General features: G+C 38.8%; 2 protein-coding genes across 7 annotated transcripts in view; one reads left to right on the forward strand and one right to left on the reverse strand.

The window, feature by feature from the left end:
• Positions 1–2,875: 2,875 nt before the first annotated feature.
• Positions 2,876–18,242, reverse strand: part of METTL9 (methyltransferase like 9) — a 47,196-nt gene continuing 31,829 nt past the window's right edge. For 2 of the 3 annotated variants that reach the window (XM_038540066.1, XM_038540064.1), the window contains exon 5: positions 2,876–3,577. In XM_038540066.1, coding sequence (XP_038395994.1) covers positions 3,372–3,577 — 206 coding nt within the window. In that variant the 3' untranslated portion in view covers positions 2,876–3,371. The remainder of the gene's footprint in view (positions 3,578–18,242) is intronic. The other variant, XM_038540065.1, reaches the window with a different exon arrangement.
• On the forward strand, positions 5,486–15,506 carry IGSF6 (immunoglobulin superfamily member 6). 4 transcript variants are annotated; one of them, XM_038540067.1, is made up of 7 exons: positions 5,486–5,642; positions 9,532–9,891; positions 11,940–12,034; positions 12,702–12,749; positions 13,132–13,207; positions 13,805–13,842; positions 14,492–15,506. In XM_038540067.1, exons 1-6 carry the CDS (start codon positions 5,537–5,539, stop codon positions 13,834–13,836), a joined length of 717 nt encoding a protein of 238 aa, XP_038395995.1. In that variant the 5' UTR covers positions 5,486–5,536; the 3' UTR covers positions 13,837–13,842; positions 14,492–15,506. The 4 variants fall into 4 exon arrangements, with proteins under 4 accessions (XP_038395995.1, XP_038395996.1, XP_038395997.1 ...); XM_038540068.1 differs by lacking the exon at positions 13,805–13,842; XM_038540069.1 differs by lacking the exons at positions 13,132–13,207; positions 13,805–13,842.

The following is an 18,242-nucleotide window of genomic DNA, read 5'->3' on the forward strand; positions in this document are numbered from 1 at the left end:
ACTCTGTACTATCATTGCAAGATTTCTCTAAATCTAGCATTCTATTTATTTTTAAATAAATTTTTAAAAGGTGACAACTTTAAAAGTTTGAATTAATTCCTAAGTAGAAGACAAAGACAACACAAATACATTAGAAGTGATAAAGGAAGCAGCAAAATATAAATGCCTATACATAGCTACAGTAGTTATGAAATTTTAATTTTTATTGTGCCATTCACTGTTGCCTAACTATCATCCCATCATCCACTAACTGCAAAAAAGCAAGCTGTTGAATTTTATATTGCAGCAATATTTCCTTAATGATTCTGGGTGCATATTTTCACTTAGATTACAAACAAATGTTTCCTAGCATGGATACAGTGTGAACTTCCTTCTGCTAGTTCCTGAGGTTGTATCTTGGAGAAGTTGGTTTTAAGTTTGTGAGCATCCTGTTTCAGGCCAATTACAAGCCCAAGTGTGTGCTCAGAAGGTGCCTAGGCAGTGCAAGTCAGATCAGATAGCCCCAACTCGGTGCATCGTCTTCCAGCTGAAATATGGAGGCACTTGCTGGAAGCTCATTTGGGGGGATTTGGCCGTCTGCACAAACATGGTGGATCACTTCAGCCACTGAAAATCCATGTTGAATATGTGCTGTAGTTATTAGAAAAAAGGATCATGAAACACTTCTATCAGTAATCAAGTAGTAGGAAGCAAGTGATGAAAACATCTATCTTCAGGACGAGTCTATTTAAACACTGTCCTCAGATCTAAGTGAAAATAAAGCTTTAATCAGAAAGATGACTTCAAACAACTAAGTTTTACTTTGTCCCAGCCCAGCTTCTTTGCTGTTAAAAAGTCAACTAAGTAAAAACTGGTAAGACATACAGAAAGGTAAAATACACCATCACTTTTAACTACTCTGCACAAGGGAGAAATGACTGAAGGTATTGTTACCTTCTCTCCTCTTCTCTGTAACAGTGGCCCTAACACTCAAGGGGCTCACACTGCAGGTGCAAGGAGCTGTCAATCACAGGTGCAGCTTGCCTTTCCTCTGCCCCTGACCTTCAAGATCAATAGGTTAACTTGCTTTGTCCACAAATAGAGCTCTTCTTAATTTCTCTAGCACAACCTTGAACCTGATATGAAGCACTTACACGAGGAATGGTGCAGACAAGAAGGCAACTTTATTGTACTTTGGGGAAAAAAAAAACAGGATTCCATTTAGGAAAAAAAAAAAAAAAAGCCATTGACAGTCAGTAAGCAACACTGCCACCTAGTGGAGTGGCGACAGGCCACAAAGACTTTCAAGACCAGGTATCAAATGTGCTAGGATTTGTTGTTCAAATTTTCATTCTAAAACAGAACTGTTAAGATATTGGTTTTCAGAGAACCTCCGATTTTGAGAAACTATTTGTGTCTCTGAAATGCATAAATGAATGTATTTTCTGGGGGTTTTTTTTTGGGGGGGGGGATAAGAAGAGAGATTTTTGGTGTTTTTTTTTTTTTAACAGACCATCCTATTCATTCTTGATTTCAAAATTATGAAACACTTTGCATCAACTGCCTCTTTGAACATCCATTACTCTTGCACTCTTGTTCAACAGTCTAAACAGCAAGATTATGACAATTTATAAAGAAACAAACTCAGCTGTGAAAGAACTACATTAAGTTTACTCATTTCCTCTATTTTTATAATCTAGGGTGCTAAGTATTTGAATCCCTGGAAAAAAAGCACTAGAATGCACCAATAACAATTTTGCATAAATCACATAACCCAACTCTTCTTATGACAACACATAACAGTGGAAGATATTGGTGTGAGGATGTGGGGATGCTGTTCTTAATGAATAATAAAGTAACTCTTTTCAAGGCTTTAATTCTCCTTTATACCCAGGTGTTGCAGTAAATGTGTTGACTTGATGACTTCTATGAGCATATAAATGAGAATACTTAATGAAACACCTGGCTGAAAAAAGAAATAAAGTCATGAGAATAACATATTGTTAATAACCACGATTTTAAATCCGTGTCTCTGTTATTATTGAGATTTTAGATTCTGGGTTAAGTGCTCTACTCTCTTTGGAATATGCACAATGGTTATTGATCTTGCTAATGAGTTCCTCTATTGCAACATTTGTGGGTATATGGTTGGAGGCACTCAAGGATTCTAGAATGTAGGAGTCTAACATGGTCTTCATCAATCCATATTCTTGGCAAATAAACTCAGTTAAGGATTTCGGGAAGAACCAGGTTCTGGGAAAGAGGTATACATGTGTAGAGTAAGAAGGGGAATTAAAACATTTTTAGGCTGCGTTTTATCAGCAGACACAACGGAATGGTTCAATTATGAGAACCTGAGGGATCCCTGGGTGGCGCAGCGGTTTAGCGCCTGCCTTTGGCCCAGGGCGCGATCCTGGAGACACGGGATCGAATCCCACGCCGGGCTCCCGGTGCATGGAGCCTGCTTCTCCCTCTGCCTGTGTCTCTGCCTCTGTGTGTGTGTGTGTGTGTGTGTGACTATCATAAATAAAAAAAAGAATAAAAAAAAATTATGAGAACCTGAGATTGTCCAGAAAAACAGAATTCTGAGTCTAGTGTGGAAGCTATCACAAAGTCAGAAGCCAGTGTTTTGCACTTCCCAAAGCAACATAAAATGGGAGTGGGAGATGGTCCCTGAAGTATTAGATCTGAATGAGGTTGCTCTTTCAAGGGTTAGTCTAGACTGCCTCAGTGTTCACCACAATTTCAATAATCCCCCAGCCCCTCACCCAGTCGGAAGCCTTTATCACATAGTCAACTGTACTTTTCACCTAATGCTACTATGTGGGCACTCTTGAAGCCAAAGCAATAAAAGATCCTAGGGGAGCCTTATATTAACTCAAACATGATGCCAGAGTCATCTCCAAAAAAGTTTATTAGCATGATTAAAAACATTTTTTGAATAATGACAGAATTTCTAAACATGAAAGAGTATCAGTGGCTATACCTTGTAACCAAATATTTGCAACTGAATGGACAGCTTTATTGCCAGTCTTCATTTTATTAAAAACAATCCATATTTATTGGTTCCATGTGAAGTCGTGACTATTGCTTTGACTGGGGATGAGTCCCTACTGCAATTAAGTATAAAAAATATCTTCCATACTTGGAGTGTGACCTGTATTACTGAGTAAAGAGTTGATAAAAATCCTCAAAGAGTTGGGTTTTGTTTTTTAAAAACATTCCTTTTACACACTACAAAGAAATAATTAGTATTTTGGCTTTTTAAATTCCTACATGATATTTAGAATGGCAGTCCCCAAAGGTCCTCCCTTCACATAACCGCAAACGCAGACCCTCTTCTGGAGTGTACATTCTTGGGGTGGGCTCTGAAGACTTGGGCCTCCACGTGTCTATACTGGTTTGAGAACAAAGACAGCATCATCCAGAACGTAGTAGTCATTATACATGTCACCTTCACACAGGTATGGTAGTCTGGTGAAAGCTTCAATAACAAAACCAGCTTTTCTGAAAACTTCAGGCAGACTATTCACTTGTTCTTCCCAATTCTGTCCCTTGATTTCTAAAATTTCTGATGGTTTCTCCCACTTGCCACCTACTAAAACAAATAGAAACATTAAGTTAAATTCTTGAACAAACAAGTTACTTAAAGAGAGAAGGGAGGAAGAACAACATTTGCCAAGGACTTGGTATGTGCCAAGCACCGGGGACTTTGATGAATCATCTTCCTCATATCCCCGAGGTAAGAGGACAGAAATGAAGTATGGACCCAGAGGGCTGAGGATTCACCCAAGCCTACAAGGTTAGTGAGGGTAAGAGCAGAAATGCATTCCCAGGTTTGTCTGGATCCAAAACTTATAGTTTTACCATCTTTGACAGTTTCAGATATTACCCTTCATTAGACCAAATGGGTTGTAATAGTTCATGGTTTTAGTGAACTCCTCATTAAACACAGGAATATGAAAGCAGAGAGTTACCCATAAAATGTGAAAGAAAGGTTAGGGATAAATGCAAGAAAATACACCCGAGATATAGTAAATGTATGCAATGTATTAACTAGAAAGATTTATCAGGCCGAAAACAGACTAATGAGGCTTTTAATTTATAACGACAGATCATCGATGTGTTTTTCAAGTGAAGTTGAGCTACTCCCTAACTTTTCATAACACTTTTATACAAGTTAAGCTCCAAAACCAAAGAGAGAGAGAGAGAGCGCGCACTAGAACGGATGTGTCGGCCTGGCATTTCTTGGACTAGTGGCTGAAATCTGTCCCGGTCATTTGCAAGCCTAGGAGAGCATTCAGATGCTTAAGGAGTGGGGATGGGGTGGCTGGATAAAGTCTTCAGGTTCACACCAAGCATTGGCTACAGACACACAGACACACACAGATGATGGTATATGTCAATTCTAGGTTGTTTGTATATACTGTGATGTTTTTTAAAATGCACACATATTAAGTATATTACTAAATTCAGACAGAGAGTAACTTTCTGTGAGAAAATGCATGATATGTGCCAAGAGTACAAAGACACCCGGCACCTGAACCCTCTTCCTAGAGTCCTATGGCAGTCAAAGCCTGGGGAAGTAGCTTTCCCCTCTATTCCTATGGTGAAGGCACCGGCACATGACTTAAGTTCAGAACACTCGCCTGGGACACAGACTGAAGACCTAGTGACCCAGACAAGAGGGACGTAGGCTCCTTCTCTGGGAGGGCAGAGCAGTGGCCATGACACTAAGCAGCTGGGGCAGCATCAAGTGTTATGAACAATAGAGTGCAGTCTGTGCCATGGTCCCTAGTGCTCGGCAGCAGGAGTACACTTTTCAGATCAGTTTTACAGCATGTTTTTCTGAGGTGTTTTTCTTGGCTCTAGACCCTACGCATGATTCTCCAATCCTCCCATGACTGTGTGAGCTACCCTTGAATCCTTTCAATCAATTTCCTTTCACTGAAATCAGCCAGAGTCTGTTTCTGCTGCTTCCAAGGAAGAACCCGACTGATGAGGCCTCCGTGGGGCAGGAGAGGGAGGAGGAGGGAACTTCAACAGAGGGCCCACTCTTGGTCTCAAAGACACATTAGAAAGGGGTTACACAAATCTGAGGTACAGCTAGTTAATGTCACATAGCATTTCTTCATTATACCACGATGTATTGTTCATTAATTTTTCTCTTCTCTCTACATGAAAACACTTCCTTCTGCTTCCAGTGTGACTGGCCCAGCACTGAGCACACAGTAGGTACCCCAGGATCAGTGACCAAAATACTCTGGAAATTTAAAGGAACAATTTATCTGTCAAACAATACTCTCTCCTGGGAATAAAGACTACATGTAAATCAAAATCTCCCTCAAAATGTCTACAAATTCAAGAAACAATTTACCATATGCACATTTAGAAATGTACCCTATACTAAAATCTCAACTCTAAATGGTGAAACTGGGTTACAAACAATCTTTTACACAATTTCAAAAAGTTCCCGGTTATGGTTCCTTAATAAGAGTTCCTCTCTTCAGTTCTTCTTTTCTAAAGAGACAGAAAAAAAAGAGCTCACTCTCTTCAAATGCATACTGCCCACCACCGCACACGCACACCCCAAGAAATGGAGACTGTGAAGGGAAGCAGGATCGTTCTTGGCCTGGAAATCAATCTGATTCTCTTTTATGTCGGTAAGGTTCTTTCTTTTCTCTTCCATTTTATCTAATCAATTGCTATTCCTCACCTAATACATTTATATTTTAAGCCCCTACAGATTAATTTTGAAATGTCTAACACTATAGAAATGGTCTTCTTCCCCCAGACAAATAAGTAATAAAAGAATAGCTGAAAAAAAGTTTCAGATTTTTTTAAAAGATTTCATTTATTTATTCATGAGAGACACAGAGAGAGAGGCAGAGACACAGGCAGAGAGAGAAGCAGGCGCCATGCAGGGAGCCCAATGTGGGACTCGATCCCGGGTCTCCAGGATCAGACCCTGGGCTGAAGGCGGCACTAAACCGCTGAGCCACCCAGGCTGCCCAAAAGTTTCAGATTAACCTTGAAAATTCCCTTTGCTGCTTTAGAGAAGAGGACCTCACCAAACAAAGGGTTGAAAATGTTCTTAAAATTGCATGTGCTAGTCATCAACAATGTCGTTTCCATATAGGCAAACTCACACTGCACTTGATAGGCACTATGCAATACTTGCTGAATATTTTCAAAGAACAAGGTTTCTGAAAATCCAGATTTCTGTAAATTAAAAAGTACTTGTCATTAAAAAAGAAATGCTGCCATGGCTCCTTCTATAGAGCATAACCATCCCATAATAGATATACTTTTAAAATTCTGCTTATATTGATTTTTTTTCTCTATGAAAAAGAAAGTGGGGGGATTCCTGGGTGGCTCAGTGGTTGAGCATCTGCCTTTGGCTCTGGGTGTGATCCCGATCCGGGGATCAAGTCCTGCGTCAGGCTCCCTGTGAGGAGCCTGCTTCTCTCTCTGCCTGTGTCTCTGCCTCTCTCTCTGTCTCTCATGAATAAAGAAATGAAAATTATTTTAAAAAATAAAGAAAAAGAAAGTGGTTCTAATAATCTATCTCATCATAGCTGTAATAAAGCTAATAATCTCAAACTTGTTCACAAAGTCTGGGTCATAGGACAGGGAAGGTAGAAAAAGGTCTTAAAATAATTTTTTTCTCATCTGCAAAGAAATATATCAAAATGTTAACAATGGTTATTTGGGCACGAGGACCATGGGTGAATTCAGTAATATTCTGATTTTTTTTTCTCATCTGTTTATATGACTTTCATAAACTATTTTCATTAGTATTATTTTAAAGAAGAATCCTTATCTTTTAAAGATATAGTCTGACAGATGTGAAAAGAGAATATCTGAGATTTACCCTAAAATCATGTGGGAATGCTTCACAGATGGGGGGAGAGGAGAGACAAGACTGGGACATGGAGCAGCAGGGAGTTCACCAAGCTACCCATACTTCTGTGTATGCTTGAAATTCTCCAAGAAAAGTGTCAAAAATCAGTTTTCTATTTATCCAGCTTGGATCTAGCTTGGATCACAGTAAAGTGATTTTGGAGCAGGAGGTGCTGAGGGATAAAGCAAATCAAGAGTCGGGTGCTTAATCCATTGAGCCACTCAGGCACCCCTAAAGTCATCTTTTTTGTTATTTCCTCCACCAAAAAGATAAACTTTCAACCTTTTCAGAGGGTACCACATTGGAGGGAAAAAAAGAAAAGAAAAAAAAAAAGAATCCTCTAAGATATGAGATATCTTATCTCATATCTCCTATTTTTTTTTATGTCTGGAGTTATCTCCAAAAAATTTTCTGAAGATTTTATTTATTTATTCATGAGAAACAGAGAGAGAGAGAGAGAGAGCTCATAGAGACATAAGCAGAGGGAGAAGCAGGCTCCCTGCTGAGCAGGGAACCCAATGCAGAACTCAATCCCAGGACCCCAGGATCACGACCTGAGCTAAAGGCAGACACTCAGCCACTGAGCCACCCAGGCGTCCCAGGATGAGAATTCTTAAAGAGAAATTCTTACAGGACTAGGCTTGGTGTGACCCATTATCCACACTTCTCCCTTTTGCAAAGAGGCTGTCATTGGTGCAGGGGAGGGGCAGCAGTTTCCTCACCAGTCAGCACTCTCAAAAGAAATCATCAAGGGCTCTTTTCCGACACTCAGACTAACCATGCAGAAGTCGGAAATAAGGGGAAACATGAAACTCCAAAGTTGCAAGTATTTATTCTTCCCCGGCACTTTAGTTCTCCAAAATTTTAAACATCAGCTTCCCTTTTAAGACTATCTGAAGAGGACTTCAGACTGAGGTGCTGTCAGCTAACTGTTAGATCTTGGCGGGCCCAGCTCCATTTGAAACCCCCAAATGGGTTTCAACATAATGATATACTGATCATAACTTGCAAAGAGTTCATACTTCTAAAGGGACTGCCTCTGAGTAGACATGAGGCAATATTTACCAGACGTAGGAGTGAGTGCTATCCTATTCAGCTGCAGACAAGTGAGGTGACCTTCCCCTCTCATCTGGTCTACATTTACCAGGTCACTAAAACACGTCCAGCACATCTCAGATTGTACGTATACTAAAATTAAAACATTGGTGAGAATATATTTGCATCACACATGCCATGATTCTAATTTTAATTTCTCTTCCATTCTGGATGAAGACTATGAAAACCATTAAGTCAAAAACAACAACAAAAACCCCTGTCTGAAACTCAAGCATCAGGTCACTTGGGTTACTTTTCAGTTTCATTTACAGCAGCTAAGGACAAACTCAGACGAGTAAGACCATTTGGAACACATGACCAGCAGAAGTCAGACTAAAAACTAGCATAAATTCTAATCTGTCTCAACCAATATTATTTTACATAGGCTCTCCCTTGCCCCTAAAAGGGTTTAGGGCAGATCTTCCCATTTATAAACACCAGAGTGGCACAGGCCTGGGATCAGAAAGAAGGCCAAGGTGGGGACCTAGCTGGCCTAGAGTGGAGGAAGCACGCAGCAGAGAGAGCACTAGACTGGGTGTCTAGTCCCGATCCTGCGAACACCTGCTGAGACACCCACAATTATCCCTGACATGGGCGGCTGACACCATGGGAAGAGGAGAAGTGGTGACAGGTGCAGCAGCAGAAATAGCTACCTCTTACTAAATTCTTATTAAGGCTTAGCCAAGTAAACATTCCTTATGCACGGATGGTCTCACTTAAACCATCCACTAACTCCACGAGCTGCATATACTGTCTCCACTTTGCTACACACCACTTGCTTCAGAGCTAGCATCCGAAGTCAAGTCTGTGCTCCTTATCACAACATCGTTCATCAAACAAGATAGAAGCTACAAGGGACTACAGAGCAGTGTGCTGGTACCAGGAAGAAATCAAATCTGCTTAGCTGTGGCACAGCTAACTCATTAGACCTCCACTTGGTAACCAAATATGCTGGAGGCGAAGCCAGGGCTGTATTTCCCCAGGTGTGCACCTTGTCTTTTATGTTTCCCGTAGGGACAATCAGGCTTACAAAAGAGTAATTGTGCATTGCCATGAATTCCTAGCAATTCCAACCCCCGCAAGGCCAAATTAAAAAAAAAAAAAAAATCCCTTCACTCATGCACTCACATGAGGGGCATGTGAGTGCCCATTACTACTACCCATTACTACATCGACTGCAACACTCTTGTGGGGCCAGGGAAACAGATGAGGAAACACGCTCGGAGATCAAAGGAAAGCCTGTAAGGACACTAAGAGTCAACATGGGAACCCCAAATTCCCGACTCCAGATCTGTTGCCACCTCTGCCCATAACACTGACTCCACTAGGACCTCTCTGTCCTCGAGTCATCAGACGTCAAAGCAAATAGCAGGTTAAGGTCAGGGAATGTGGGGGCCGCTGGTATCTTACTACTACAGTCTTGCTTGTGCTGAGAAAGAGTTAAGAAAAAGAAAGGAATCTGAGTTCCCTAGTCCCAAAATGTCAGTTAAGAGAGCAGAGGCAAAGGGAAACAAGAAGCTCACTAAATGTGGCTCGTGTGCTTCCTCCCACAGGTGCTGCACGTGGCTGCAGAGTCTCTGTCTCACAACCACCTTACCTTGAAGTGGATTACAATCAAGAGGCTGCAACCATTCAGTGTTCCTTCACCCACATGGGGTGCCCTTCACAGCAACCAAAAAGCCTGTGGTTTCGCTATGGTGTAGACCAACCTGAGAACCTATGCTTGGATAGATGCACCAACAATGCGGGCAAATTCACAGTGAAGGAAGCCCTGACAGAAAACCAAGTCACCCTCACTGTAAACAGGGTGATGTTGAATGACAGTGCAATCTATATCTGTGGGATCATCTTTCCCAATTCAAAGGAACCCGGAGCGAAGCAGACCGGAGAAGGGACCACATTGGTTGTAAGAGGTCAGTCAGCTGAGGCTTCACTCAGCCCTTTAAATGCATCACATTACTTATATGTGGAGATTAAGAGACAAGATATGCTAACTCAATACCCTAGCTAGTGAAGGTGCGAGCTGACACAAGCTGCCACAAAGTCTAGATTGAAGCACTACTCCAATCCTGTCTCCCAGGCTCCACAGACACAAACTCAGGGTTCTCTCTCTCTCTCTCTGTGTCCAGACCCTGCTAGTGCAGGCTGGCCAACAGGTCCTCCTTTTGTGAATGACAGTGACTGGTAATGTGCCAACTCCAAAGGCAAATTTAGGATGATTATCGAGCAGCTTGTTCAGCAATTAGGCTGGCATTGCACCATCTAGAACAAAGCATAAGTGACCAATAAATTGGAGCTAGGGGGAAAAATGCAATATGGAGAATAAACACAAATTTGAGAAGCCATTTGGAGACCTCTGACCCCACCCATTCTGCATGGACAGAAGAACAGAAAGGGATCAGTATGACTCTAGGTTCTTGAGATTTGCTAAAACAATTTCCTCATTCAAGTGAGGGTATTGAACCTGGCTATATCCCACAAATTAAAAAATCAAGAAATTTCAGGAAAAAGCTTCCTGTGATTCTGGGGGAAAGAAGAGAAGGGAAATAAATCCTTGACTTTTTTGGATCCCTTCCCTTAAAAAGGACTCTGGTATGATGAGCACTGAAATTATTAAAACATCAAAATCAACCAGCCCTATGGGTTTAAAAGAGGACTTTAAAAAAAATAAAATAAAATAAATAATAATAAATAAAATAAAATAGGACTTTAGGGACCTGAGATCATTCCGTACAATCCCTGCTTTTAATGACTAGGGGTGTTCTAATGGGCTTTTGGTATCCCACTGTCATTAACCTTAGTTTATTCTCACCTAGAAGATAAATTATAAATGAGTTAATACACATAAAGCACTTGATGATACCCGGCTTATATAGCAAGTACTCAAGAAATATCAGCTACAGATATTAAAACATACACAACAACAACTTCAGAGACTTGTATATCTCACTACATTAGTCTTCTATAAAAAACGTTAGCCAAAACTGAAAGTAGTTTGTAAAGAGATGAAAAGTCTCAAAACTGCAAAGTTTATGTGAAGAGAGATTCTTCTCCAAGTGACAAAATAAAGTATTACTAAGACACAGCAATTTCCTGCACCTTTTTCTACAAGAGCTTCTAATTTAGTACTTGAAACTTTAAAAAAAATTTTACAATATGATTAATTTGTTACAAAAATGTATGCTGTACAAACTGAGTTCACAGAATAAGCACCTACGGGATATTTAGTTGAAAAGTACAGGTTGCTCAGATAATAATTACAAATCCAATTGTATTTTCTGCTTCAAATAATCAGGTAATTGAAGAGAGGAGGGAGGGAGAAATTCAGAACTTGAAAATGGATTCAATAGTTCTACTTCCAAAACTTTTTAGAAAGAAGGGGCACATGTAACAATGCCTGTCTTTTAAAAGGTGTATTAAGCCCTAGGATCCTCAACTCATGTTACTCAGATCCTTGTACAGACTCCACTATTCAGCTGTGTATACTAAACAGTTCAGTTATACATGTCGGCATTAACAGATACGTTGCAAAAACATCTTAACTCCACGAACAGACTATTAGTGACCCCTGTACATCATTTCTACCAAAAGAAATTTTAAATGCCCTTGAACAAACTGTCCTAAAATGTTTATCTGACTTCAAATAATGTTATATAAAACGTGATTCTTAACATAATGACAAGTAATTAATTGGATTTAAAATTTTTTTAGTTTTCAAAATGAGTAACAGTTTTGAATTTTAACACATTTAAAGAACTGATGAACTGGATTTAATTATATCATATACTTGAGTGTCTATTGAATCAAGAGACCCTGAATAAACTCTGACAGTAATAGCCAAGCAGAGCAGTTCATGTTTGACCTCTACTATAAAGTAACTCCAGTTATACTTTATACATGTATTTGCAATAATATGTTTCCATAGTGACTGTGGTTCTTTCTGTTTTTGTAATTAACAAAGAAAGGAAGGAACTGCACAGTCTCCTGATAGCTGTTCTATCACTGCTCTCCATCTACATTACCGGTGCACTCGTGATCTTCATAGTCCTCTCCAAAGTAAGTCACATTTCCTTGCACTAGATGTCCCTACAGCCTTGAATATTATCATAAGGAAATAATTTCCATCTCTCCACACGTGAGCCTCAGAAATAGCTCACCTAATTAACATCCTCCTGTACATCTGCAGGAAACACCACCTGCAGGAGTGGTCTGTGGGAGTGTAAATTATCATTACTGAAGTTATTACCAACCAGAGTACACAACTTGCAATGTTTTCTCTTTAAAACCAGTAATACGAGAATAAGAGATCCTTCTTTATAACTAGCTTATATGCGATCTTTCCTCTGGGAAGCATTACTGTTATCTATAAAAGACCAAAAAGGGGTAAACAAAGACACTGAAAACTGCCTTAAAATTTTTTTTAAATGCCTGAAGTTTTTGAGAAGGAATATCTTCTGGCTGTTCATAGGCTATAAGAGGGGTACATATGTGCTATATTAGGATTATTACAAAGCCTATAATCAACACCAATATGAATTATTTTATTAATGTAATAAAACATCTCAGAAATGACATAGAAATTAACTCTCACTGTATACCATTTAAGTGTTTAGTTTAATCTTAATAGTGTATAAGATATCTGCCAATGTTTTGAGTGCAAAAAATGCCTGTTTTAAGACCTTCCTTTTCTTTTTTTTTTTTTCCTTCCTTTTCTTCTTGACAGTCAAAATCTAATTCTTTAAGAAACAAAGAAACGGAAGATTCACGAAAGGTACAGAGCAATGCTTGCAAGATACCTTTTAAATGGCGGCTGGTTGTAATTACTTCAAACTCTAAATAATTTTTAAAAATACAGAGAACATTATGGTAACTTTCAACCAAAGATAGCTTTTCTTATTACTGAGAAACTCAAGGATAATCTCAAGTGGTAAACTATGATTTAAATTTGATCATTCTCAACCATAAACCTTACCTAACATACAGGGAATACAAGAGTTAATGGTGAGTGTAGATGTGTTGGAGGGCTTGGGGGTTGCGGGGATAGTTTCTCAGACTGGTGGTAGTAAAGAAAGAAAAAGCTTGGATGATAATATAATAATCATCTCTTCTAGTCCTAAGAGAGACAAGGCATTTTTTCTCATTTGTGTTTACAGAAGAAGAGTGCTCGACGTATTTTTCAGGAAATTGCTCAGGAACTATATAGTAAGAGACACATGGAAACAACAACCTGTAAGTGTACAGTATCAAAGAGATGTAGTGCAGATACAAAGCATATTTGACTGAAAAAGCTAAGCTGCCAACAAGCCATCAATAATCATGTTTTCTATAGGGGAGTCTGAACGAGGACTTTCATAAATAATGCATTTTTATATAGAATCTGTTTTGATAAATATGTAACAAAGGATATCTGATACAGTATCAAATAGAGACCAAGCTGACATCCTGGTGACATGGAATCTTTCAGGAACTCATTGGATACAGGAAATGTTTTCAATTCAGACAAGGATGCTTTTGTGGATTAAAATTCCCTTGTATAGTACCTTGCATGCAGTCATGGGCAGTAAGTAAATGTTGCAAACACTTGTGGGCCAAATTATACAGAAAACATCACTTATTGCTAATAAGGCAGAAATAAATTCACATTAGACAAGATGAGCTAATGAAAATAAAAATCAAGTGTTTTATCAGTCTTTAAACAAGATGCTGTTTTAGTGCTAGTGGAACAGATCCTCAGTTTCCATGAGGCACAATCAGACTGCTCAGATTTATATTAAAATGTATCCAAAATAATGAACTTACATACAAAAGATTTTTCCTCTTAAACAGCTGCCAAGAGGACAAATGTAACAAGTGTCTGATTTGAGGTATTTTTTTTTTTAATCTAACTTTTCAAAAGGATTTTCATTCAGGAGAGAGTATAGTCTAACTGGTCATTTCATACCTCAGTGTGTATACAAATACACAAAGAAATGGTCTAATTACCTAAGACAACACTCTGAATAATTGTAAATGCCTCTTCACTCCTTCCTTATTGAGGCAGGGGCGTCTTTTTATGCAAACAGGCAAAGGTAAGTGTCCGGAAGGCAAGTCTAGAAGTACTGTAATGTAAGCCAGGGCTCTCACAACAGCATCTCAACAAGAAAATTAATTTTCAACAGAGCACAGAGGAACATGTTACTGTACCCTATGAGGATAGAATCAGCAAATCCTAGACTGGAAAACACTACAGGCCAAATAATCCTTGCTTCAACAATATTGACAACAAAAATGCGATGAATGGAATCTTAATATATTTAATAAAATACAATAAAGGATGAAAAATGCTTTAAAAAGGAAAATTAATTTTCAGTTCCCATGTCTTACTCTAAGTATAGGAAGAATAATTATTGGACCTTTAAGATTATTAGAGGGTACTTAGGACACAGAATGCAAGAGGGCATAGTAGTTTACATGTTGCTTGCAGGGGGCATCATTGGTTATACAACCTTAAATTTGGCTTATTTACTATTACAGGATAAAGGCAACACTTATGAAAACAGAAGAGTACTTCCCAACTACGAAAGACCATAGACATGTTTAACTTTTCAATTAAGTCACTGAAAATCCAAATCCAGAAGTCATGGCAGTGTTAATGGACATACATATGCCCATTAGGGCTTTTAAAAAAAACAAAGACGAAAAGACAATTCTCTACAAAGGAGGATACCACAGTACAAGGAAACTTTCACTAACAGTAATTACCAAAATACTAAAAGCCTTACAAAATACAACTGAGAAATACTTTCCTAACTTGCCAGAAGAATTCTGAGTAGTCTAACATTTTAAAAATTTCCAATCTCATAACATATATCCTATTGTTTCATTTGATATACAAGGTACATAATGACTGCTATCCTGAAGAAGTCACACCACATGCCTTTCTTCTGAGTGGAAGAATTGTCTTTATGGTTGTGGAAGTGATGGGCCAGTGAGACTAAGCTGGGACAGATGGTAGAAGGAGGAAGGGTAGTACCAAAATTTGAGTTAAAAAAAGAAAAGAAAAACCGTCTTGCAAAGTATCTTGGAGCGAATACTATTTCTTCTGGTATTGCCACTGGGCAATAGTACAGTGCACATTTTCCTGCCAGGGTATGCAAAATAACTTACATCATGCTACTTACAAATAGTGAAAAGAGTAAGAATATGACAGCTAAAATATGGAAGATGCAGCGCAGAAGGTTTAACAGAAAACCTCAGAAAAAATAAGCCCCAGCCAACTCTAGATGTCAGTGTTGCGCTAAATAACAGCACCAGGGAAGCGGTGGGCAAGGCACTGTGCTTGACTGTGTTTTTGCAATACTGATTTTTAATTGATTTAGGAGGGGAGTTATTAGATAGGGGGTTGGGTCTAGCAAAGGTGTTTATGGAATCATTACCATCTCACTGAGAAAACATGCTATGGATTGTTCTTTGAAAGCTACCTCACTGGAAAAATCTATTTAAATTATCCTTAAGTGTGCATTCATTATTAAAAATGAATTACAATCTATTTTTATTTCATTAGTCTTTCTTTTGGGGCACCTGGGTGGCTCAGGGGGTTAAGCATCTGCCTTTGGCTCAGACCGTGATCTCAGGGTCCTGGGATTGAGCCCCGCATCGAGCCCCTGCTCAGAGGGGAATCTGGCCTCTCCCTCTCCCTCTGTCTCTTCCCCAGCTTGTGTGCTTTCAAATAAAAACTTAAAATAAAAAGAAAAAGTGTTTCTTTTAAAATGGTATTAAATGAGGTAAATTCTATTTTTAAAACCCAGACAGAATTTTAAAATATTTTAAGATCCCTTTGAAAACATTTTGCAATGATGGCTTGAATTGGTGGTCTCCAACACATGTAATCACATGTACAAGGAAAAACTGGAAAGAGAAGAAAGGGAGGGAGCATGTAAACTCCTTTTATTTGTGTGTTTGTATATATATGTGTGAGTGCCTATGTTGTATATTTGTGTGTGCTGCGTATAGTGTATGTTTGTACACATATGTATGTGTATGGGCATATGTGTATATGTAACTTACACACAAAGGTAGGAATTAAACAATTGGCATAAATAGTTACAGAAATAGAAATGTTAATGGTTTCTTCCTATAACCCAAAATAAACAGTCTTGTGTTCTCCTGGGTGTACAGCCCTACTTTTGAGACTGCTGACTTGAAATTCATCTACGCTAGATGGCAAAAAAGGATAAGCACTAACTATCCAGGTGAATAGAAAGTGTTAGATTAGATCATTTGCTTTTCATTTCTGAGAGTCATTACATTTTGTGACTCCCAGGACTGAAACTATACTGTTCTTTGTGTAACTTAGCCAGCAGGCAAAATCCCTAAGATAAACCAGTATTTGATTTAGAATAAATCTTACCCGATGCAACAAGGACTGTTTCCAAGATTACTATTTAAGCTTAAATCTGGAATACACTTTCCTTTGGGAAAGCAATTACATTCCCTTAGGTCATATATTACAGTTACTGATGTATATATTAATATTCATTCTTTTATTCATCCATCTAGCCAATACCTACTGGTTGCTAGACTATTGTACAGTTAAAAGTCTTTCTTTCATGCCACCCTTGGGTCACACTGACTTTATCCTTTTCTAATCCCACCTTGTTCACGCTCTCATGTTTTGCATATGCTGTTCCCTCTGCCTGGTAAAATGCTTCTCAGATACAAACACAGCTCAAATGTCACCTCTTACATAAAACTCCCATAACCTCCCCCTAGCAGTTAATGGGTTTTTCTTTCTCTAAACCCACAGTTCCTTGTCATATTTCTTATCAGATTATCCTGCTATTGTCTGCTTACATCTATCTTCTGTATCATTCTGTAAGTATCTTAAGACTAGAAGCAAGTTTTTCATTATCTTTGTATTTTCACTGTCTAACATTGCCTGGTAAAAACTAGGCTCTCCGATGCCTTTATATGAATACAAATGAACACTATTTCTATAGAAAAATATTTTTCAGTATGTCAACTGAGATGTGAAGCACACTTCATTCCCTAGCAATCAACCCTCACCCCCTGTCTGTAAGCAGTATTTGAGATTCCCTGGCAGTATTAGTTTTCCTACTAGCTGGGCATCCAGAATTTTCACTGGAAAAAATTAAGCTATAACTTTCTGTTTAGATTGGAGTTTCCCATGACCATGAGAAGAGAATAATACTGAAACAGCTCCCAATAAGAGAGAAACAACAGAGACATGGTTCTAGTGTCTATACACCTTGCCCTCTACCCAAGAGCACTTAAACCACATACTGAAAGATGTTAGCAGGATTTTCAGAATAAGTAATTTCTTCTTCTCTGCCACATGAGACCCAGGTGAATGGGAGACCCCTGGCTCATGGGCATATAGTGAAGGCTCTGTGGGGTCAAGTCACATAAACCAATGGAGAGTGCATACTTTGAGATGAAGTTGTGATGCCTAGCGAAGTCATCAAATTCTGATGATTACTGTGAAGAGTATTTCAAACTGAAGGACTATGAACAAATAGGATCAATAAAGCTACCAAAAAAGATGAAGTAACAGGACAGAATAGGATGACCTAAATCTAACACACATTAAATATCAACATTGAGACAGACACAGTAGGGCACTCTCCTATATGTTAGAGTTTTTTATTTTTTTCGAGATTTTCTTTATGTATTTGACACACACACACATATACAGAGCCCAAGCAGGGGGATGGAGAGGGAGAAGCAGGCTCTCCATCAAGAGCAGAGAGCCCGATGCAGGACTCAATCCCAGGACTGTGAAGGCAGATGCTTAACCAACTGCACCATCCTGGTGCCCCTACATTAAATTCTTCAATACTCATGAAGAACCTCGAGGTAAAGATCAGTCCCGCTCTTATAGATGAAACACTAATCTTAATGAGAGGTCCAGGTTTCAAACAGGGCCAGCCCTCAAAGCCCAAGCTCTTTCCACACAACAGTCCTACCAGAGTCTTGCTTATTTCTATTTAGACTTATTCAAGTTTTAAGACTAAATATGCCTAATCAGAATAATAACCCTAGAAGAAAGTTTAAAAGTTGCTAAAGGCTACCTCTCAACAGGCACAGGCCTCACTGGTTTCACAGGAGAATTTTACTAAACTTTCCAAGAACAGGAAGCCATATTCCATTTAAATTGTTTTACAGCATAGAAGAAAAAACTTCCAAATTATTTTTTACAAAGCCAGCAGAAGAGTGATACCAAAACATGAGAAAGATAACATCCTCCAAATCAGATATAAATCAA

Source organism: Canis lupus, chromosome 6 (assembly GCF_011100685.1).
Source record: "Canis lupus familiaris isolate Mischka breed German Shepherd chromosome 6, alternate assembly UU_Cfam_GSD_1.0, whole genome shotgun sequence".
Taxonomy (NCBI): Eukaryota; Metazoa; Chordata; class Mammalia; order Carnivora; family Canidae; genus Canis; species Canis lupus.

Bases quoted from the DNA above. Each gene is read 5' to 3' on its own strand.
- IGSF6 (XM_038540067.1), top strand. From the start codon at position 5,537: ATGCATACTGCCCACCACCGCACACGCACACCCCAAGAAATGGAGACT. The intron at 5,643-9,531 runs GTAAGGTTCTTT...TTCCTCCCACAG, and splicing joins TCTGATTCTCTTTTATGTCG to GTGCTGCACGTGGCTGCAGA. The intron at 12,035-12,701 runs GTAAGTCACATT...TCTTCTTGACAG, and splicing joins TCTTCATAGTCCTCTCCAAA to TCAAAATCTAATTCTTTAAG.